The sequence below is a fragment of the Squalius cephalus genome (assembly GCF_949319135.1).
Source record: "Squalius cephalus genome assembly, chromosome: 19".
Taxonomy (NCBI): Eukaryota; Metazoa; Chordata; class Actinopteri; order Cypriniformes; family Leuciscidae; genus Squalius; species Squalius cephalus.
Window position 1 is genome coordinate 9,943,206 of NC_137140.1, and position 24,527 is coordinate 9,967,732.

At 36.4% G+C, this 24,527-nt stretch overlaps 1 protein-coding gene across 3 annotated transcripts in view; it reads left to right on the plus strand.

Moving 5' to 3' along the window:
• The window catches only part of raraa (retinoic acid receptor, alpha a), a 198,292-nt gene that overhangs the window by 153,642 nt on the left and 20,123 nt on the right, over positions 1–24,527 (plus strand). Inside the window, exon 1 of one of the 3 annotated variants that reach the window (XM_079850713.1) lies at positions 10,199–10,976. The exons of the other annotated variants lie outside the window; for them this stretch is intronic. Coding sequence (XP_079706839.1) covers positions 10,838–10,976 — 139 coding nt within the window. The 5' untranslated portion in view covers positions 10,199–10,837. Of the gene's footprint in view, positions 1–10,198; positions 10,977–24,527 lie in introns of those variants that run through there. 3 annotated transcript variants of the gene reach the window in all.

Consider the following 24,527-nt stretch of genomic DNA (forward strand, 5'->3'; position numbering starts at 1 on the left):
GTTCTCCTCATTTGTAAGTCGCTGTGGATAAAAGTGTCTGCTTAAATGATTAAATGTAAATGACATCTTTTTCGGATAAATCTTTATGCACTTTTATGGAACGTTTACACCACAGATATGTAGCCCATGAAAGATCATTTGCGTTTTTGCACATACTGTACATCCCAACATTGTCAAATGATCCCCGTTCACACAGATCCGTGAAAACTACTAAAAACACTGCATTATGCATGCCAGGCCAGTAGCTGGCAATGATACTGTGTAAAGAAACACTATATGCCCACTAAACACATAATACGCATGCGTTTTTGTAGTTTACACTGAGGCGGTAACGGTATCGTTTTTGAAAACTTGCACTTTCAAACCAGTTTTTAAAAACTGGCATTTTCAGGCCCCTAAAAACCTGTTATCGTATAAAGGAGTGGCCAAAATGCATAAAAAGTTTTCTGTTTTTAGTTGAAAGCTGTGTGTAAACGGCCCCATAGTGCCACTCACTGGACATTTTTACTTTGAATGTGTCACGAGCAAGGAGCAACGTAATGTTTTACAGAAATTACGCCACAGGCACGTTTTTCCAATGAGCTTGTGTTCTACATGAATAAATCTATACTCATTATATTGACTCTTGACCTAATGTATTCCAGTGTTTTTTATTGTGTTAATTTGTTAGTTAACAGCTATTACAATTAATTTTTATTGGAATTCGCAAAAATGGTTCTTATTTATGACAGTTTGTAACTAGATATTTTAAACCAACAGATAAAAGTACAACAGATCCAATACTGTTTATTTGGACTTTTGTCTCCAAATCTGATTGATTCTGTGAGAATCTTTCTTGGTTATTTAGTAATGCATGCTTTTGCATCTGTGTCTTTCCAAATGTAACATTTTTCAAAAGTATCTTTCCCTCAGTATCTGCACTTGACAACCTGGTCCCATTGAGACTTCCTTCCCCATTTAATTTACATATGCTCCATCTCTCGTCTTTATCTTTTATTCTCTCTGTTCTATCAGTGGCTGTGATCAGCCGGGGTTCAATCCGTGTGTGATGGGTTTATTTGCTCTAATGATCAGCTTCACTGTCAGTGGGACGAGCTAATGAATACTAGAGTGTGTTTGGAGCGGCTCAAATCTGCTGATATAGCGGCCTGTGTCCTCTCAGCTCTTATCAAAGACATTTAAATGCTAATCAAGGGCCACAGTGACCCCCAACATGATGCCTGATGGGCTTCAGGGGGGCCGTTATCTAAAGTGTCCTGTAGTTAAGTGCTCGTCACAAGTGAGAGTCATGTAAAATTAGTCTAGTAAATTAATCTACTACTACTACAACTGAACAAGATGTAGTGAGCATATTTAGTATTTCAATGATCTAGGATGGGTTTGCTCTACAGCAAGACCACAAATCTACCACACACACTCTCACTATCTAGGCCAAATACACACACACACACACACACACACACACACACACTCCGCCTCCTCTTTTTTTCTCCTCTTTGATATGCTGATCTTCTTCTTTTCTCTTTAATGAAGAGGTTTGGAAGTTATCCATTTCATTACCCCCAGCCTGTCCCCCACAAACACCCCCCGGGCTCCGGGGTATTTGTCATGGGGCAGTGATGGGGCTTTGTTTGCTGGATTTCTGATGTGCTATTAGCATCTGAACTGACTTTGATAGGACAGGCTCATTTCTACATCTCACGCTTATCCAGAACACACACACAAAATGGAGACATCAATGTTACTGTGAATATCAGCTTAATGTCACATGCCTATCAGTGTGTGAAATATTTTATCCTTTGCAAGTGTGAAGGTTATTTCGGTCTAGTGTTGGTGTCCCATATTTTGCACGTCTTAGCTGCTATGAGAGTTTCTGTTAGGTTTCAATGCAGATGTCTTGTTTTAAAAACGGGGAAAGAAATCATCCTTTACATGATGAAATGAAAATGGATTGACTTTTAGTCTCTGAGAGTGGGGAATCTGCAAACCTCTATCATAACTGACCAACGTCCACAGATTTCCACTGCTGCACCATGACAATAACACGACAAACGTAGCACATCACAATCATTTTTTACTTTTACGGGTTTTAAGAACATATATTTTCAAAACAATAGTCAAGTGATTGAGTGTCATCATTTAACTCTGTAAAGCTGACATGTTAACCCTTAAATGCATGAAAGTTTCTCCAATCGTTATTACATATTTGGGTCTTCAGTGACCCAGAACCATATCTAACACGAATGGATCTCTAACTGCCGCATTGGTATAAAACATATTTTGTTACCTTTTTGAACTTATAAGGGTTCAATTTGAGCAGATGCTTTTATCCCATCATCACTGTCATCATCAGAGCAAATTTCCCAGTACATTTAACATCTGCTCACATTCACAATCTCAAAACAATTGTATTCAACGTCTTCAAAATCAATATTTTAATCGCTGACAGCTTCAACAGATCCACCAAATGACTGTAAGACTAATATTTGATTACGATAAAATATTTGCTCTGCAGTAAGTCACTGAGCCATTTGAAGTTTTGCCAATGATTCTTGTGTATTCTGTTGTTTTATGCCTGCACAATTGTAAGTGAAACTTGACGTCATTATTGTGTATCAGACATTGCCACCTTTGAGGAATAAAGATGAATTTTTGCACTTTTTGAGTCATCAGAGATTCAATTGTTGCACAGAAAAAAAAATACTTACACAATTACATACCTCGGGTCATGACCGACCCTATACACTTTTTACAAATGTAGAAACATTTTCTTGTAATATTGTTTAAAATGAATAGATTGATGAATACTAAGAAGATTGATGTCTAACTTTAAAAATTTAATGAGGAGGAGGGTAGTGAACGATGTCCCTGGTCAATAAATACCCGAGGTATGCGGAGTTATATTTGATGCTCACATTTTAACATGATTGTTCTAAAAAAATTATGTATACATAATCAAGTAAATCTAAGTTGCTTGCAGTCAAGTAAATGTTCACAACATGGTAAAATACGTGGTTTTAAATATTAATAACAATATAAAAGATATTCTTATGTTATGTATGCCTATGTATAAAAAAACATTTAAGATTTCACAGCAAAAAGACATGTGTTTCATGACCTGAAGGTGAACATTTTTAGAATTATACTAATAGGCCTTTTACTTACTAAAAAAAAGTGTAAACTATCAATCAGACGCCAGAAGGCATGTAGTAGGTTGTGTACAAACAGGTTTTTCAGCAAAGTTTTGATAGTGTTGATCATTTATAAGCTTTAGAAATGAATGTATCAAATATTATACAGTAGGCTTTATAGCTTTAATTACAAGCAATGGTCCGAATTTAAATATATAACAAATACAATTCAATTCACGTATCGGTTCCTCATTCATGACAGGTTTAATGGGCCAATGTGCCCACTAAACTTCCTTTTCTGCTGTGTAAACTCATGGAACGGCTGCAGATTGGACACTAGCTCCGGTCCCACTGTTGGAAAAGGGGCTTCTGTCTCTACAACAATGCTAACTGTGTGTATCTTGCACAAATACAATCACACTGCTGTTTGTATGCTGTGTATCAGATGTGTTTTGATGACCTGGGGCAGGTCTCAAGTGCATGTCAGGTTTGGGGGAGTGTCATAACGCAGAGGACACAAACACACACATGAAATCCATTCAAAGTGTCCCCCCTCCCCCATCCAACACTCACAATGGTCTAATCCTCTCCAGCAGCTCTCAAGCCGAGAATGTTTCTTTTTTGGCTTACTCCAGCTCAACATCACGAGAATGGGCTTTTACAGCTACTTTGCGATAGATATATAGATGGATGAATGGACAGAGTGAGTGTGCATCAGAAGCCACAGTGTCTTGTGAATCTGCTACATTAGATCAGTGTGAAATAAAGTAAAACCATGATCTTACTCTTCGTCTCTCTCACCGACTATAACCCTATTTGGACAGGTCTGGTTTTTCCAGAGGTCAGGTGATCTTTGTGATCTTAATCCCGTCTGAATTGAACAAATCTGTCTCTCACACAATATTGGTTAAAAAATACCTGTTTTTCAGCTAAATCAGGCGTCCTATAAGAAATCTAATCCCGTTCTAAATAGGAACGTCTGTGATTGTGGTACGTTATTTTTTCCACAAGCTTCTCGTCATTTATTTTGACCTAACCGTTTATTTTGTAACTAAAGCTAGATTTCTTGTTGTGCCTGATGCACCTTCATTATGGATCTAGACCAGTGGCCAGTTGCATAAACAAAGCCACCATGTTAAGACTTAATAATTAGTCTGACCTACTAGCAGGTAGCCAATGGTTAATGAGTCTTACTTTTTTAATTCAAATTTGACCAATCTACGGTTTGATGTAATTTGACATAAAAAGTTATGACCAGTCTTACATTTTTTTTTTATTAAGACTAGTCTAAAGAGTTTTTGCAACCAACCACATAATTTCACCCCTGTTTCTGTAGACAAAGTTTATTTCCAGCTTGCTTCAACACTCCTTGTGAATTTCCAGCAATCCTGAAGACCTTGATTAGCTTGTTCAGGTGTGTTTGATTAGGGTTGGAGCTAAACTCTACAGGACAATGGCTCTCTTGGATAAGGGTTGACCTCTAATCTGGACCATTTGCCAACTTTCTTTATAGAATTGTATAGTCTCATGGTATCCGTTAACTATTTTTTCGGATCTGTTTTACAAGGAGGGCGATTTTGTATGAATTTGTGCGATGTGACTCATACAAAAACATGGTGAGTAAGCAGATTGTGCAAAAACATACAGATGAGAACATACAAATTCACGTGATTTTTGGCAATTCGCAAAAAAAAAAAAAAAAAAAAAAGTAAAATAGTTACGAACCGCTTCTTTAAAAGGATAGTCCACCCAAAAATGCAAATTGTAATATTTTACTCACCCTCGTGTCGTTCCAAACCTGTATGATTTTCAAGATATTTTGAGGAATGTTTGTAATAAAGTTTGGTTTCCATTGACTTCCGTTATATGGACAAAAAAAAAACTAATGAAAGTCAAAGGGAACCAAAACTGGTTGATTACCAACATTCTTCAAAATATCTGTTTTTGTGTTCTGCAGAAGAAAGAAATGCATATAGGTTTGGAACGACATGAGGGCACAGAAAATGATAACAGAATTTAAATTTTTGGGTTAACTATCCCTTTCATTCCAGGTGTAAATGGTGCCTACTGCCTACGTTAGTGATGGTTTCTCTATGAAAAGACTGTTTGGGTAAAGGTGTATATTGGTCATTACAGCATGTAATGGCTGCCTACATCAGCTGCATGCCATAAAGACCTCTTGCCAGAGCAGCAGCGTGTGCCATAAATGCTTAAGCATGCACTATAGGGCACATTAAAGGGGCCATGCCTCTCTGTGTTAGAGAAATTATGGGTCAGAGAGGATAAAGCTACAATGCAAGGCCATGTGGAGGTCTGTTGTGTGTCCAGAAGTCAGTTGTGTGTCTAGATTTATTATGGCTGTTACAGCTTTGATGCACTTAAAGCGATAGTTCTCAAGTTGTTGAATTTCTTTCTTCTGCTGAACAGAAGAAGATATTCTGAAGAATGTGGGTAACCAAGCTGTTGATGGGGGAAAAATACTATGGAGGTCATTTAGGGCCCATCAACTGACCGAAATATTCTTCTTTTAAGCTTTTTACTGAGTTTGAAAGAAATAAAAGTTTATTTTAGAAGTCATTTTTTCATATATCCGAGAACTCAGTAACATGTATGCTTGTTCAAATATTAGTAGTTACAATAAAAGTTAGTTATTTCACAATGTGCTGAAAAATGTTCCCACATCACCAATCCCAGATTCCTGATTTCATCCTGCCTAGTTAAACCACATCTTAAAATCTAATGCATAGGCTCAATGATCCAAGAGCAGACTAGCTCAGAGCTCGTCCCTGTGGGCTTAGTTCACAGCTAGAGTTTCCTCAGTCTTTCCTCCTTTTGGCATTGCACTAAAAGATGAAAAGCTGTGTTTGGTTTGAGGAGGGATTTATTGGTATTAGAACAACACAAACTGTGTGGCGCTTGGAGGCATGGGCGTTGGAGGAAGTCAGACCCAAATGATGTTGCAATACTCCAATTTGTCGTTCAAACAGTACAAATGCCTCAAATAAATTTTTGTTACTGCACCAAAACATAAAATATAAATTCTGAGACCATTTTGTTGGGGAAACCTAAAAAACGCATTTACATTAAGATCAAATCAAGAGATACTTGTTCTGCAAAATCATCAGGATTTTAGTAGATCACTCAAACATTAGATTTAAACATTATGATTTTTCAGTAGTGCAGATTCCAGATTTAGACTGATTTAGGAGAATTTTGACCTTCCTTGAAGACCCTGGATGAGCCCCCAATTTATGTTACCCAAATTAATTTTGAAAGGGTTTAGCGCTTTTAAAATTGGGCTCCTAGAACTCTGCATGAAAATAAAGTGTGCTCTTCCAGGGATCTCGAGTTCAACATCAATGCAAGCTTTTATTCCTGTCATTTTACACTTTTCCATGGAGAGAATTCTGAGAATTTATTCGGGTAGGAACGGCAACCTTGAAAAGACCAACCTAATGCATTTGAAAAAGCTGCATTTGGCTGACGACAACCAATGTGTCCCGTTTAAGGCCAAACACTATTGTCCTGGTTTTAGGGCACCTTTCTTAACTTCCAGGAAATAATATATTTTAGTGTGGGTTATAAAAATAGTTTAACACCCTCAAAGGTTCTATCCACAATTACTGCCATTAGTCTGGCCCATAAACCCACCTTTACCCCCTTATCCCCCCTTTATCACCACACTCAAACACTGGCTGCCCTGTCATGGGGGGGAGGTCACTCATCAGAGCCTTTGTGTGTGTCTCTTATGTAATCTGCCATGTGTTAATGAGGTTTAAATTAAGAAATAGTTTTAGGATAAATGCACTTCTCTCAGTGTTGAGATATTTTACACAACACAATTAGGTTTTCACCCATCCTTCCCAGTGAGTCACAAAAATCTCACACCCCATTTCCTCTTTCTGATGAAGTTCATGCTAAATGAAACTCTTGAAACACACACATATTCACTCTCAGACTCCCTGTACATACCGTATGAGGGATAGAGTTGGTAGCACCATTAAGCGTTAATCTTAAACCTAGATTCAGTTAAGGTTTATCTAATAATTCATCCATCCATTTTTTGGTTCAGCGTCTCAGACCATAGGCAGGGAATCAGTTTCACCAAAATGTAAAACTTCTTCCAACTTAATCAGGGTTACATTTAAACATTGTTTTGAACCTGGTTTTAATAAACCTAGTTTTAAATTTAGATTAAATAGAAAAGTTTAAATGTCAGTGACCTTTATCTGTTTGTTTGTCTCTTCAATAATATTACTATATCAAGTGATATAATTCATATTTTTTTTGCAACTTTGAACTTTGTATGTAACAGTGTTATTATCGTTAATTAAAACTATTGCCAGCAATTAAACTGCCGTGATTGTAGAGCGGAGAAAGACTGGAGTGCTATAGAGGAATGCTGAGTTCACTATCTTATCAGAAGGTACTGCATTAAAACACACACAGTTTTATATTCACCCTCTGCTTAGGATCACTGTGACATTTGACTCAGGAGTACACAACACTTGATATCCATTGACCCAAATTCACAACATACTGTTGACATACGGTGCTTACATTATGTTATATATTTCATTGCATTAGTCAAATAAATCTCAAAGCTACGTTTTTTTTTTTTATCAGCTAGTGTTGCAGTGATTAGGTGTGTTCTCGCCATGTCGTAATTACCTTAACGATTCTGAGCTGTAAAAAGCCTTCACGTGCTTGTAGAACTTGTAATTACAGTGTGTAAACTCTGAGAGCTATGACTTGTATCACCTGACCACTGCAGATTTAAAGTGTGTTCGACTTAAAGTGCGCAGACTGATCGGTGTATGACATTAAAGTACCGTGAGAGCGATTAGAAAGCATGAAGAGCTTTATTTACATAATTATGACATGGTGTGAACGCAGGAAAATGAGATAAATAGAGAGCTTTGGTGATAACTTAGCGAATATTTAATTAGTACAACAGTAATTTCACGCTAGAAATGACATAAAAAGTGGAAAATGTTGGTCAAAAACGCACAGGATTGTGGGATGTCAAAAGAAACAAAGGATAGATCTGCTGCCTTCAGAAATCGGATGAAGGTCTCTCAGGAGACAGGAAGTGAAGCTAACATTGCATTCCGACATGCCTTGATACATTTCTACTTTGGAATGCATCCTCCAAAGGCAGCATTTTTAAGCTTTCGGACGCAGCCATGAAGTCGGTTCCCCTCAAGTTTACTCGGGTGTTCTAGCGGAGTATCCACAGGTGTAGTTCATCACATTAACTGTGTTCCGATAATGGGACCATGATCCACAAAGGGGCACAATAATCGTCTTCAATTTGGACAGCATGATATTGATTTATCATTTCAGACCTAACAACCTTCTTTATTTTTGCTTGAAAACTTTTAATGTTTTTACGTTTTTTAACGCAATGACATTGTGTCAAAACACCTTTAGACTTTCAAGAGTTGACAACCCTTTACAATAAGGTTCCATTAGTAAAGAAATTGACATTAACAATAAATGCTTTAGAAGTATTTTTTCATTGTTAGCATTGTTCTAATGTTAACAATGTTTGAACAATGTTTTGCAAAACCAGGGTTTACAGACATCACATTACATCAGGACTTCAGGGTGCATTTTCAATTTCATCTCATGCTCTGTGAATTCAGGGTGTTTCCTCTTTTTTGAGTCAACTTTTGAGTTGATACTTTCGATTTTCCATGGAGAAAAAAACAAACAAACAGTGATATGCACAAAAAGCTGTAGGCTCCAAGAAGGTGTTGTTTTTTGACTCATCTGAGGCTGTTTTTCTGGAAACTTTCAGCGTGTCATTCAAAGAAAGCTCTCTTCTTGCTGCGTGTAGTTGTGAAGGCTGGTGAACAAGGTGGAACGCCTTTGTGTGGTGTGATGTCAGATGAGAAAGGCATGGAAGCGAATCGGTGTCATGGAGTGGGTCATTGAGAGGTGAGGCTGACTGCTTCCACGGGTTCAGCAAAAGTTCAGCTGCATAACATTAGGCAAATTAGTAAGGCCAGAATGGAGAGAGAGATAAATGAGACTTGAGAGAACTGAAAGGCCAAACTTTGAGAAGGAGGAATTCCTAAAGTTTTTTTAAGAAAGGAAAACTTAGAGGACATGTCATAAAATTCATAAAATGTGATGGTTTGACAATTTCGAGATGCTATTCCTGTTTAGTCCTTCATCCTTGATGCATTTTTTGATGAGCTACCACAAATACAGCTGGAGTATATATGAGGTTTATTCTTCAGTTATGTGTGCTTGTCTAATACAAAAAAAAAAAAATCATAAAAAAGTTTTCTGTCAAAAAAAAAAAAAAAGTAATAAAAAAGTTTTCTATCAAACTATGTTTAATCTAAATTCCAACATTTATTATATATCCTGGAATAAATAACTGATCAAATGGGTTTTGGTATAATGTTTGATGCATAGTGTGTGATTGTATGAATTTAAATTTCCAAATATTTACTGCTGACTCAGCTGGTTTGATAGAACACTGAATAAAACTCCTCTCAGATGGATGGATGGATGGATGGATGGATGGATGGATGGATGGATGGATGGATGGATGGATGGATGGATAGATAGATAGATAGATAGATAGATAGATAGATAGATAGATAGATAGATAGATAGATAGATAGATAGATAGATAGATAGATAGATAGATAGATAGATAGATAGGTGATCAGAAATGTTAACTCTATCTATTTCAGTTATATTGTGGGGACATTACATTTACATTTATGCATTTGACAGACTTACATTGCATTGAAATCATTTAATTTCTCAGTTCATGCATTCTCTGGAAATCAAACCCATGATGACCACATTGCTAGTATTCTTAGTATTTATTTATTTTTGTGTAGGGACATTCTAGGCCTGCTATATATATATATATATATAAAAAAAACTTGCATCATTAAGTATTTTGCTTGACTAAAAAGTGAGAGCGACGTAATGTGGGCGGGACTTTGGAGATAGAGACGTTAAGGCGGGCGGAGATTGACGGCATATGGGCGGGGTTTGAACGCAGTCACTCGGTTCGTCACCGCGAATGGGCGGGGCTTATAGACAGCTGCTCGCTCTCGTCAAGATCTTCTCACACTCTCAGCAGCTCCGCGCGCACGAACACCCGCTCACACAAGCTTATTAAACGCGCTTCTGTGTGCTGTTTTTTAACCGGCAGGACACGAGACATTTAAAAGGAACCTCTTTAATATTGCTGCGCGACTTTGATGATATCAGGGGGACACAAGCGAGACAAAATAATCACATCATCAAATCGGAGCTTCGCAAATAATTCTGGACCAAACTCACCTTTCAACACTGAACATTTCATGGATTTATTGATGCCTCGTCCGTTCAGTATTTTATTATTGTATTAATTAATCGATCAAGATTTGGAGTAAAAAGGAACACAGTATAGGCTATGCGGTCTAAAAGACTTCTTAGAAATCGCATTTTGAAACGAGGACATTGTTGATTCTTTATGTGAATATATTTTTGCAAAAAGTATTTTAGCGGACATTGATCGGACCGAACCGGATCTCTGACCATGCACACGCACTTCAGCTTTAGTTTTACTCGCTTCTGTAGTTCCTGATCTCCTCTGGGAATCTCTGGGATGGATCCATCTCTCTGTTAAAGCTCTATGTTGAAGTGTATAGTCGTGGCTGTTTCATTGAGGAATTGAGTCCGATCTGATCATGTATGAGAGTGTGGATGTGAACCCTTTCCTCATGATGGATTACTATAATCAGAGCAGAGGATGTCTGATCCCGGACAAGATGCCACATCCCTTCAGCTCATCCATCAGACATCAGCACTGGAGCGGATCCAACCACTGTACGTGCACTTTCATTCAGCAAAACGCTTTATGTTTCTAGAGTCTCCTGAACTAAACGGCATTCTAGTTCAGCTGATGTGATTCAGTCATTCATATAGCTAGCCTACTGATATTTAAATCCAGCTGGTTGACCCACTTATACACAAACACGGGCGCGCGCACACGCACACGCGCACACTGCTGCTCCTGTCTGCATAGGAGCATGCAGATTTCCCCTCTGGATTTAACATGTTCGTTTATGTCTTACTAACCAACGTTGTAAAGATAACAACCAGACAGTTATACTAATAGATAGTCATTCATATAAGCAAGGTTGGCTCTTGAGAGCTGCTTATGACCATTGACAGCTCGTTAACATGCTGAGCATTAATGGAACCAAGAATGAATGAAATTCGAAGCAAGGCTAGACTTGTTGTGACTATGAAATTGTGTTACGCTTAATGATGAAAATGGTGTTTTATATGTGAGAGATGAATGTGATGATGAGAGAAAGGAATCGCACGATTTTTGCTTTTACAAATTTGAACAGAAGTCTAACAGGAGTTGGTGGTGTAGCTTTTAGAGCCATTGTGGATGGTGACCTGGGGCGCGCAGGGTCACAGGACACATGACCTTTGACATAGAAACATTGACGTAAACTGAAATCTTACCAATAGTGTGTCTGAAATATTCACAATATTGAGATCAAGTGCATCAGATTCTCAGCCAACACTGTAAAAAAAAAAAAAGATCAATAAGTTATGACAACATATGTTTTAACATTGCTTTAGCTCATCAAAATAAGTTAAACTTTTTTTAAGTTAGGCTATATAAGATTCAACTCATGTTTTGAGTCAGTTTAATGTAATTTAAGTTGAAATGACTTAAACATCCAAGTTGATTGTACTTAAAAATTTAAGGCAGCATTTTTTTTTTCTTTACAGTGAACACAGGGATCCTCAGTAAATGAAAAATTCTCTAGTCACATTATACATTATTATTACATTATGCATAGGGTTGACCTAGTTTCTCAGTTAACAACTTGTCCTGGATTCATTCAGATCAGTTCAGCCCAACAAACACAATTACATTTGTTCATTAAAACCATTTTTACACTCATATTCTAAATCAAACAAAGATAAGCTATAGAACCAAATATCCATCAACTCACACTGTAATCATCTCATTTGTAAGAAAATACTTTCAAAACCAAGACTGGACAAAAAAAAAAAGGTGGGCGATCATAATCATAGTATAATATCTATTCTGGTTTTGTTGGAGGAGTATGGATAAGATATGCTTTATGTAAGTGTACTTTGAGTCGTCAGGAGACCCTCACTCTTGGCTAAAGTGCACTATAGGCCTTCTCTGATGGCACTCAATTACATAACGAAACGGCTGTTTATGTGCCATTGCATGTGTGCTTTTACATGCATCATTTACCACATTAAAATAGTGTTTGAATTATGATAAATTCCAATTTGCTTGATCAGCCCTTCACTTTTCTGTTTTGCAAGAGCACTCCACTCCCACATTTCCGGACATCTTTTGAAACTTTAAAATGTGCAACATTCATAAAGAATCTTGATACAGTTTGAATTTTGCAACACATTTTTTGGATGTTAAAATATTATTTCTCATGCCATTTGTGGTTTCTGGCATAGCCTATCTAATATAGCACAACAGGGATCGTCCACCTTTTTGCCAGTCTTGGTTTTGGAAGTATTTTCTGACTTGTATGCCATGAATCTAACTAGGACTGAGTTGAAACACAGCATTACTGTATTTGATTCCAAGCATAAAATATATAAAGTTATACAAATAAGCAGTTATAATGTTGGGATAACAGTCTGAAGAAGGTCTGTCTTGAAAGGTTTATGTATTATCACTAAAATTCTTCATTTTTTCTTCATTGCTGAACAATGGAAGACAAATAACGTGGGAAGGAACCTTTCCTTTTTCAACCTGATTTTGATTAAATATTCAATGACGTATCTCAACTGATACTGTATAAGCTCATAAAACAGCATGTCTCATAATTATCTGTGCAGCTAGTTGTAGAGTACATGTATTGAGCAGCGATAGGTTTATTTTTTATACTCCTGCATGATAACTCGCTCATGAATAAGAGCGAGAAATGAGGGTGTTGATGTGTTCGTCCAGACTGACGGCTCATGGTCTTTACGGGGGGTCAGTCTGGATCAAACAAACTTGATCTTTGATAGTCGGCTTCTCTCAGCGCTGAGGAGGGGTTTCCAGAGAGATTACACACCTCAGCGTGAAGGAATGTGCTGCCTCTTATTCACATGACAGTCACTCACACACACACTCTTCCCTTCACGCTGTACCCACAGACCTTTACACACACTCCTCTTTACACGCGTACAGTTCTTACTTACATTCTCTATTTTTAAATTCTAGTCATGGATCTCATGGCTTTGCACATTCACATGCATTGTTGTGCCATGTGATGTGTTGTCTCTCTGAGCTCTTATACTCTTATGAAGAGTGTGTGTGTGTGTATATTCCAACAGAAAACAGCCTCTACTTCTGTATGTGTACCGAACTGTTAGCCATGTGCATGAATTCTTATACGCAAATATTTCACATTTCTGACTAGCTGAATTGAAACTATAATAGCCCTCAAGTGTTTGTGAGAAGTTCCTACTTAAGAATTTGGAAGGTGATGAAAGTATGATGTGTACCGATGCGGTGTGTGTTCTTGTCATTTTGGGTCAGAGTTGGGCATTTTCATAATTCTGTCTATTAATAAACTTACTTATATACACAGGAAGCTTTTAGCACTGTTGCAGCTAAATTAATAACAGGATGTGTATTGACACTTTAGCACTTTATCCACAGAGAGTGATGTGTGTTAAATGTTATGTTACACAAGCTTGCTGTCTTATATGCAGCAATATATGCAGTTATTCAACATCCTTAAATTGTAAATTGTTCAGTCAATATTGAATTAGCTCCGCGCTGTTTTTTTTTGTTTTTTTCACTTGATGGACCAATTTTTTTTTTCAAAGGCATGTTTATAAAAGCTACTTAAATATCCTAATTTAACTAGAGTTATCGTTCTTTATGCGAACAGGCCTTTACTATGTTCAGCACGAATTCAGTCCAATATAAAGTTCTCTGAGAAGGACTAGGATTGAGTGCTCTGGAACTCTCTCTGTTGTCATTGACTTGCTTATGTCAGTACCGATTCATTGTAGAAGCAGCAAAAGATGAGTTTTACCTTGATGTTTGACTTGGAAGTTGCCAGATGATGGGTGATATACATAAAAAAAAATATTATGAAAAAGTGTGTGCTTTGCATTGCATTTGAAGAAAAACATTTGTGCATTTGTGGCTGGTTGTCATGGCTTTTTAAGGTTACCCAGGTCACAAGAGGCCATCCCAAGTCTCTATGATATTCTGGTTTGAGATATGGTTCAGATACCTCTTTTAATGTAGGCTCGCCTAAGGGATTTTTTTTTTATCGTCAGCCAGATGTTTAGTAAGTATCCACTCTTATGCAACCTGAGCTCATTCTATCAGTCTTTGGAAAGAAAAGAGACACTGGTAAATACATTTTTTTGATACGATTAACTGCTTCTTCAACCGGATGTCTTTAGAGGCTTTTGTATAAGATCGTATCTCAGGTAATGGCAGCTGCAGTGTGACCTGAGTGTGAGTCAGGTTCGTTTAAATATTTTATATATATGCCTGTTCCACTTATTTTTACATTGTTTTTTTTTTTTTTTTTTTTGTGCCGTGTTGAACAGTAATCTCAGACAATTTAATCCAGAAATTTAAATCAAATTTTTAATAAAAAAAAACACACTGGTCCATCCGACCAATCAGAGCACATTGTGCTTTTTAGCAGTGGGGGCTTCATAGAGACCAGAACTAAACTGAGCGTTACTGACTGACTTGAAAGAGAGGTGCTGCAACAATTTAAAATTTGTGGGAAAAAAACAAAACAAAGAAAAAACTAACATGTATATAAAAACAAATATATATATATTAAAGGGATAATTTACTTTGAAATTAAATTTTGGTATGTTTTAGCTTACCTCAAGGCCATCCAAGATGTAGGTGTCTTTTTTTCCGCCGTAGTTTCAATTTTGATATTTTTAGGTCAAACAGTTCTCGTCTATCAGTCCTATAATGTAGGTCTGTGGTCACTGTCTCAAAGAGCATGCACACTTGCACAGAGTCCAAATTAAAACAATTCCCCATCGTCCAAATTAAACAATTCCCCATCGTAAGTACACATTGATGGCCTAAGACACAAAACGAGCGGTTTGTGTGAGAAAACGAACAGTATTTATATCGTTTTTTAACTCTTGTACACAGCCACGTCCAAGTGATCTGAGGGCGCGTGCGCATCCTGGTGTGTGACGTGTGCGCAGACTGGTGCATAGATATATATACACTAGAATAGATGCCGCCTTGCCTACGGCATTCGTTCCAATGAACTGTGTATAAGAGGTAAAAACGATATAAATACTGTTCGTTTTCTCACACAAACCGCTCGTTTCGTGTCTTAGGCCATCAATGTGTACTTACGATGAGGAATTGTTTAATTTGGACGATGGGGAATTGTTTTAATTTGGACTCTGTGCATGCTCTTTGAGACAGTGACCACAGACCTACATTATAGGACTGATAGACGAGAACGGTTTGACCTAAAAATATCAAAATTGAAACTACGGCGGAAAAAAAGACACCTACATCTTGGATGCCCTTGAGGTAAGCTAAAACATACCAAAATTGAATTTCAAAGTGAACTATCCCTTTAAATCAAGCATGAAAGCCTATTCTAGTAGACCCTGAAAACAAAATCAAGACTTTCAAAGGGCATTATAGGTCCCCCAAGTGATACCACTCTTTTGAAAGGTGGTGTAGCCTATATTTACAATCAGAGCAGTATCTGTTTAAATGGAATAAAAAAACATTGATGAACAAACAAATCACTGAACAGTTTTTTTGGTTTTGTTTTTAACTATGAATTTTATATGAACCATCCAAACAAACCCAAAATTGAAGCAATGAATCAATTGAAGCAATTATGCGTTTAAGGCCAAAAAGAAATGCAGCCTGTTCAACTTTGCAGATTTGCGCAAGACTTACATTTCTTTTTATGGAAGAATGTGCATTTTAATGCACTATATTAAAGTAAAACATCTCTGACTGGACCAGATGAAAGCACTGATACACATACACACACAAACTCTCATGCCTGCTTCAGATAATTGAGTTTTGCTTTAGCTTATCTGAGGATCAGAATTCTATTGTACGTAGGAGGAATGTTTGTACTGAACTAATTTCTGTGTGTGTTCGTGTGTGTGAGCTGGTGGAAAGAAAACACTTGAAAGTGAATACTTTCATCTGAACTTGAATGACATCTGCTAACAGACTCTGACGTATGATTGGCCTAAGACCAGGAAGTATTTTTGTGCCAAATGCGCTTACACAAGTGTTCATAGAAATAAGGAGACTGTGGTTGTCTATGTTTGGCTGTTCTTGTTCTTTGAAAAGGTCCTCACAAATATAGTGAAACATGTCCAAAACTGACTGGGGAGGCATGTGAAGCTCTTCTTATTTTGAGTAACATGTTTTTTTAAATGTATCAATAAATCAGTGATCCATTCATAAAGACACTCGCTTGCTTTGTTCCTAATTGAATCAGCTGTTTGAATGAATCGGTTTAATGAATTAATTAATGACTCAGTAATTCACTCATTAAGACTGTGACTCGCTGCTTAACCAAAAGGCTTGGACTGCATTTAGTACTTCTCCACTTTAACTTTGTATTACTAGTCTTCATGAAACCTTGTTGATGACTAGTGTTTATGTGAATGAACGAAGGCTTACATCTCCATTATTACAAGCAGTGTTGTCATAAACTCTGCAAAAACAGTTTAACTGGCTTATAGTTTCTGGTGACACTAAGTTCCTTTCAGGGTTCTCAGAGTTTATGTAATCTCTCCAGTTGAACTCCAACTATCCTGAATTGCAACAAAGGCTTAAAACATGGTTGAAATTCAATTGTGTGAGCTATATGATTCTGAATACTCAAGAAGACAATGGGAAGTTGTGAATGTGTGAGAGTGACTGCCACCTTTCATTGTCCCAGGAATGTTCCTAATTTGCTTGTTTGTTTTTATTTCTGGATGTCAAGGAATCTTATTTCTCAATGTTAAATTCCCGAGATCTGTGCTAATATATGGGCACGTTGATGTGACATACTTTTCACATGTTCTGTTTATTGGTCAGTTAGCAGACAGAATCTGTTGACATTTTGGAATTTTATGATAATTTGGGGGAAAATTCTGTAAAACGGATTTAATTATTCTTTCATTTTGGCTTACTGTCTTTTTACCCTTACATTTTTGTGTGACTGGTTCATTTAAAAGTGTTTTAGTCATGTAGAATTAAGTATGCTATTACAATAATTTGTGACAAAATGGTTAATGATTTTCATGTTTTTCATCTGATATTTTTCCCTGACATCCATAAAAAGTGAGTCATGGTTTCTTACTCCAAAAACAATCTCAATTTATTTTTTCAGGACTATTTTCCACCCACTCTCTGTACCATAGCAAACAGGCTGTACCTTAAAGGGATAGTTCACCCAAAAATGAAAATTAGCCCATGATTTACTCACCCTGAAGCCACCCTAGGTGTATATGATATTCTTCTTTCAGACGAATGTAATCGGAGTTATATTAAAAAAATGTCCTGGCTCTTCCAAGCTTTTTGAAAGGAGTGAATGGCTGTATGTTTTTGGAAGTCCTTAAAAGTGCATCTATTCATGATAAAAGTGCTCCACACGTCTCCGGGGGTTAATCTGAAGCGAAGCGATGCGTTCGTGTAAGAAAAATATCCATATTTAAAACTTTATCGACTAAAATAACTAGCTTCCGGCAGACGGCCGTACACATCGATTTACGCCAAAAGAGTAACCCTTGAACTTGACGCACAACGTAATGACGGCAATTGACACCTCTCGCGGTTCAAACAAACTGGGCTGGGCAACTACGTTCGTCATTATGTTGTGTGTCAAGTTCAAGGTTCAAGTTCAGCGCCGTCAATATAAAGGTCATCTGCTCCGTCAAAATAAAAGTCACAACAACCACCGTGTCACTTCAGTAGCTTACGTCACTACTGGCGGTGCGAATGCAACCAGGAAAATGTTCCTATGGGGAACCATTAGTTCTCAGGGAACCAAGAAGGTGACTAGTTCCTAGAACTACCCGGTGCGAAAGGATTGATATTGTCAAATCTGAATTTCAGCTCCGGAGGCCTCCTCAGCACAGTGATACGAAACGATGGCATTGCTTTTTCCGTATCAGTTTGAGCCCTCATCCTCATCCTTTGGAAGTGCATGCAGAGTGGATTCACAGCACAGAAAATGGCGTCTACTTGACATGTCGACAACACGCATCCAAACTCTTCCAGGCCTTAGATACAGTGTTTGAGGACGGGTCAAAGCAGACGTTGTTCGCGGGCAGCCAATAAAGACCATAGGCTGGCATTATGCAAATTAGTTTTATTGTTACGTAGGTATGTAACAGGAAGTGAGATTGGAATTGCTGACGACTCATTTCAGCTGTTCAGAATCGATTCTTTCTTTTAGGACAATATAACTTTCATGCACTTTGATCATTAAAACTTTGCAGACATTTTATATTCATAAACAGCTATATCACATGAAGGGTAATATTTGAAAAGCATAATACTTTAAAACTTCTATATGATCTCTGTCAATTTCTGACCAGGTGGAAATACAAGCTCTAGACATTCAAAAGAAGCAATCGTGAAAAGTACATCATGAATTACACAGGCGTCTCCTATTGACTTTATTATGAAATGTAATAGGTAGTTAGGTTTGGTATGGGCTCAGTTTACCCAGTGCCATGGGTTGCCAGTACAGTTGCTATGGTGAGAGGTGTCGGCCATGTAGATGTGTATTTATCAGCTCATTGGTCGAATCTCTCTCTACTCCGAAGTAAGGCTGCTTTGGCCTCTATCAAGAGTTACATATTTTTATTATGGCTGTTAAGCAATACAAAGGGCTGTAATATTTATCTGTACATTCAATTAAAAAGTAAAAATGAGTATGCTTAAAGTGACATCAAAATAATATACATTAAAATATAAAGCTTTTATATATATATATTCAAAACTGATGTAATGCATATTTTTCATGAACAATGTGTTTAAACGAGTTTTAAAATTTGTTTATATAAAAGGTTTCAAATCTAAAATGATGCCATAATATTTGGATTTAAATTGTTTCTATTATTATGACACCATTTTAAATAGTTTTCTTAGTTGCACCACCTGACATTTTGGGTGTTTAAGATAATATGTGTAATATAAATGTACTAAAAATAAATAAATAAATAAATATATATATATATATATATATATATATATATATATATATATAATTAATTATGTATCCTATAAATAATTGTATAGCCTAATGCAATAATACAGATAAAATAAAATAAATAATTATATGAATCATAGTGCTATCTGTGTTCATAACGGATTACACAAAGCGTTCATGTGCCTGTAGTGTGTTTCTGTGAAGTATTGAAGATTTGTGTTAATTAATAAAGATTAGCTTGTGTCAGATGGGTGATTGTATCTGTTTATCCAAATCCACACGTTTCATAAGTAATTGTTTCATTGATTTCTCCAATGATTAGCCTATTGCATGAGTGGGACCCCATGCTAGTACATCACAGCAGAAGTGATTTGTTCCTTCTCTCGTGTGTGTTGAGAATTCCATATGCTGCTGTTGAAATGGTGACCCTCAGCACAGGAAGAGCTGATCTCTGTGTTTAACTGTTCATAGACCTCTGAAAACACAGGAAATTGGTGTCTGAAGAGGGAAACGAGATCGTCTGATCCTCAGAAATCCCCATGAGCGCGCACACATATGCGCGAAAGTATTAGCCCTGGTGAACTCTGCTAGCAAACCCATGACCTCTGAAATAGTCTACATATGTTCATTCATTCTACCCGTGGGACAGGTGCATGATGGGAAATAAACTTCAGATGTGCGCTACACAGCCGAGCGAAGGGGGTCAGTCTTATTTTGCTTTAATTATTGAGGACATACGAGAGTGACGGTCCTCTTTCTGTTTTCATTCAACCTCCTTTTTTTGTAACATGTCCTCAATGAACCATGAGAACAGACATAATGAGAACATCATTGACAATAATGACAATTAAAAACCATCTATATTAAAAATCTAGGATAATACTAAAAACATATGGCCATGTTATGGTAATCCAAAAAATATAGACCTTTTTCATAAAGAAAATAATGGGTAACACTTTACAATAAGATTTAACAATGCAATAGTAAATAGGCCTATTGAAAATTAATAATCACTAAAAATAACAAATGTTTTAGAAGTATGTAGTTAACTAATGTTAACCTATGCAATTTACATTTTTTGAATGCAAAAAAATAGTAATGGTCAAAAATAGGCTTAATCTTCTTAATGAAAATATTATAAATGCCAAACAAGCTGTTTTGTGTAATTAGAAGTCGGCCAATAGTGGATTTTGCCGAGACCAATAACTAAAAGCTGTGTTGAAATGTGTAATTATTTTATGTGTAATTATTGAATGTGTAATGCCATGCATGAAAAACAATGTAAAAGAGTTAAACAGACAAGTTAAAACAAGTTTGTTTTTTATTTTATTGTCATATTTATAAATAATGTACAAAAAATGAAGAGAGAAAAATGGTTTCATTTCACTTGTTTTCAAATGTCATTGTATATCTTATATGCACCCCCACATTAAAATGTTATACCATGCTCACATTTTAGATGTATATATTTTACCTTGTTCTTTCGTCTCTTTTACACACTAGTTCATAAAGTTTATTTTGTAAGAACAGAGACATGTTTGGAAAACTATAAAACTGCGACCGACAGTTCCGCAAAGCAATTATCAATGCTGATTAATCCTTAAAAACCCATAATCAGTCGTGTGAGAGCGAAAGAGCTTGCATACAACAGCTTAATAAACAGTAAGTTAATATTGAGTAACTTTTATATGCAGAGTAACCTAATAATTGGAAATATGTCCAAAAGAAGCCAAAGCACCAAACAACAGATAAACTGAAAGCCAATGTGGAGTCTCACCCACCGTATAACTTCTGCAGGTTTACCAGGTTCACTCCGGCTTTTCTATTTTACATAATGGGGATGTCAGGATGGGGAATATTCACATTCATATTCTTTCTCTCAGATTATTGCATTATATTTCATTATATGTCCAGATATCATGTGCTCTAGGAGAACTCGTCTTGTAGGTTGCTTACAAAAACACTTGAATATGTTTAAGTAATGATGCTGGCCTTTTCTACTGCACTATTCATGGAAAAGCTGTCCGCTATAGCAATAATTAATGCTCTTATGCTATCAAATCCATACGCTATACACCAGACCTCATTTGTTCACATGCTCTTAGAGCAAATAGACTCATCTATTTTTGGGAGAATGAATGGAAAATTATTAAAGGTAAAGGGTTTGAAAGGGCTGGGTTGAGTGCTTTCTGCTTTGGCTACATAATTGGCATACTTTCTTCTACAGCAACATCTGAATCATTGAGGACAGCAAATAGAAAAGAAAAAGAACAGAACAATCTAGTTTATGTCAGAGCTGTGTTTTCTTGTTTTTTTTTTCTCTAAATAAAAGCAATTTTGAAAATGTTTCAATGGCCGATATACATTCAATTTAGTAGTTGTGTGTGATTTTTGACAAAAACAAAAAGTCAATAAAGATACGTTATTGGTATAGAAACGTTTTGGTATCTTGACTGGTTTAGGCCTGTCATAGACAGTTGACTACACAAATTTTGAATTAAATGATACTTAAATTCTGCCAACTGCCAGTATAGGTTGCAGAAAGTCTGAGTTATTCATTCAACCAACTGATTCATTTAAGTGACTATCTTTATGATGATTATTTAGCCTAATTTATTGTCATTCTAAAATGCTGATTCATTCAGGAACAAAACATATACTGACACTTTTGACATTTCGTCTACATCGAACGCACATGGCACCCTTTATCGTCAATATGAGACACAGATAGATATGGGCCAGAAGGCGCCTCCTAGCGGTCTAACCCTAACCCTAACCCTACCCCAGACCTAAACCTACCCATAACCGAACAAAGCTATCTGCATCTCATATTGACGATAAAGGGTGCCATGTGCGTTTGATGTAGACGAAATGTCAAAAGCGTTAGTATATGACGCCCTAGGATGAGAATGCGTTGAAATATTAGACAAAATTTCTTGCACTCATTGATTTTTGCCCCCATGTATATTGAATTTTGGGGTCAGTGAAAGTGTGCAAGATGTGTTGTTGTTTGATTTTTGGCATGTGAGCTACATTCTTAAAAGTGCCAGCTTCCACATCGTTAAGACATCAATTATGATGTTATTGTACAGTTATTGTACAATTTAGTGACAGCTAATGAGATGCACACAAAATAACTTTTGCTAGAGCGGGTGTGCTGAGGTACTTGATTGACTTGAGGTCCAGTTATTGATAATGTTTATGCGGTAACACTTTAGATTACAGCTGGGAAAATACTGTGTAATTAAAGCGATTTTACAGTGTAACGTTCAGTAATTATAGTGTAAAAGGTACTTATAAGTATAAGTATAAGGGAACAATATGTAAAGTTTGGGGAATATGGGGTAACAACCAGGAGAATTAAAAATTATTTATACTGTGAGTATTATAGAACTAAGGGGTACTTATTCTATTATTATGATACAACAATCGGTCCCACTTTATATTAAGTGGCGTTAAGTACTATGTACTTACATCAAAAAATAAGTACAATGTACTTATTGTGTTCATGTTGTATTGTAAAACACTTTTGCTGCTATTGAGGTGTGATACGGGTAAGGTTAGGGACAGGTGTGGTGGATTGGGTTGGTTTAAGGTGTAAGGGAAGGGTCAACTGTGTAATTACAAATGTAATTACATAAATTAATTACAGCTGTAATTACATGCAGGAATTTTTAAAATGTAAGTACAATGTAAAAACATGTAGTTACACAATAAGTACATTGTATCAAATTATTAATTTCAATGTAAGTACATGTAAGTACATAGTACTTAAAGCCACTTAATATAAAGTGGGACCCCAATACATACTGTATAAGGTTTTTAAAAATTACAGGCTATGCATTTATACAGTAATCTTTTTAACAAAAGTGCTTAAACGTTTGCTTAAATATTGGGGAAATATACTTTTGTTTCATGTAGTGGTGCTTATTACCCTCTTTTTTCCATGTAGTTACTGGGTAAGTGTGACATTGCGGAGTCATATTGTTCCCTTATACTTACATGTAAGTACTTTATAGGTAGACAATAATTAATTACACAGTCTTAATTCTTAATTACGCAGTACTTTCTGGGCTGTAATCTAAAGTGTTACCGTTTATGCAATATTTGACAGAGACTAAGTAAGTATCAGTCGGTTGCTTTGAGACCATTGTCTAGTATTGATACAAATATGGATATGCACCCTAGAAACACTGAACACAGGTGTGCGAGTGTGTGTGTGTGTGTGTGTGTGAGAGAGAGAGAGAGAGAGAGAGAGAGAGAGAGAGAGAGAGAGAGAGAGAGAGAGAGAGAGAGAGAGAGAGAGAGAAAACAACTTATGAATCATGCTAAGTTATGTTTTTTCAAAATGCAAAAATGCAGAAGGTTTTCTGTGATGGGTAGGGTTAGGGGATATAATATATAGTTTGTAAAGTATAAAAATCATTATGTCTATGGAATATGCCCATAAAACATGGAAACCCAACGTGTGTGTGATATAAACAGGAGGTGTGTGTAGGCAGGGAGTCTCCTAATCTCCTCCGCTCAGCATGAACACATGCTCTAAACATGCTGAGAAATAACTCTGATATTACAACAAGGATTGGATAATAAACAATATACAAATACAATACAATAAAAAATGGCTTAAATGTAAAGTTCAAAAGAATAAGTGTTTTCACTTAATTGAGGCTAAGATGAATAATATTTAATTATTTTCTTTTATATGCACCAATATATCAATACATGGTTATAAACAGCAATATTTACCTACTTATGTTTTAACTGAAACATCTTATTATGAAAAGTGCTAAGAGTTTAAAATCAAGAGCATTTATTTAATTGAAGCTGACTATTTGAACTGATCCATGGAAATGAATTGAGCCTCCAGCTATTGCCATTTTTGCTACTGAAGTTCAAATCAGTTTAAATGCTTAAGTACTTGTCATGCGCTCGCTTGACTTGATAATCCAGATTCAAGAGGCTTGACGCAGATGAACTGTGAAATCACATTTAATAAACACAAGGAACAATAACAGGAAACACCAGCATGAAACATTAACACAAGATCATGGACAAACGATGACTTGGGTTTTTAAAAGTGTAAACTGTAGTAAAGCATAAAAATACCATAATATGTTTGCAGTTATTTATGAAACATGCTGAGTTCACATTCTTGTTTCTCTGAAAAACAATGCTA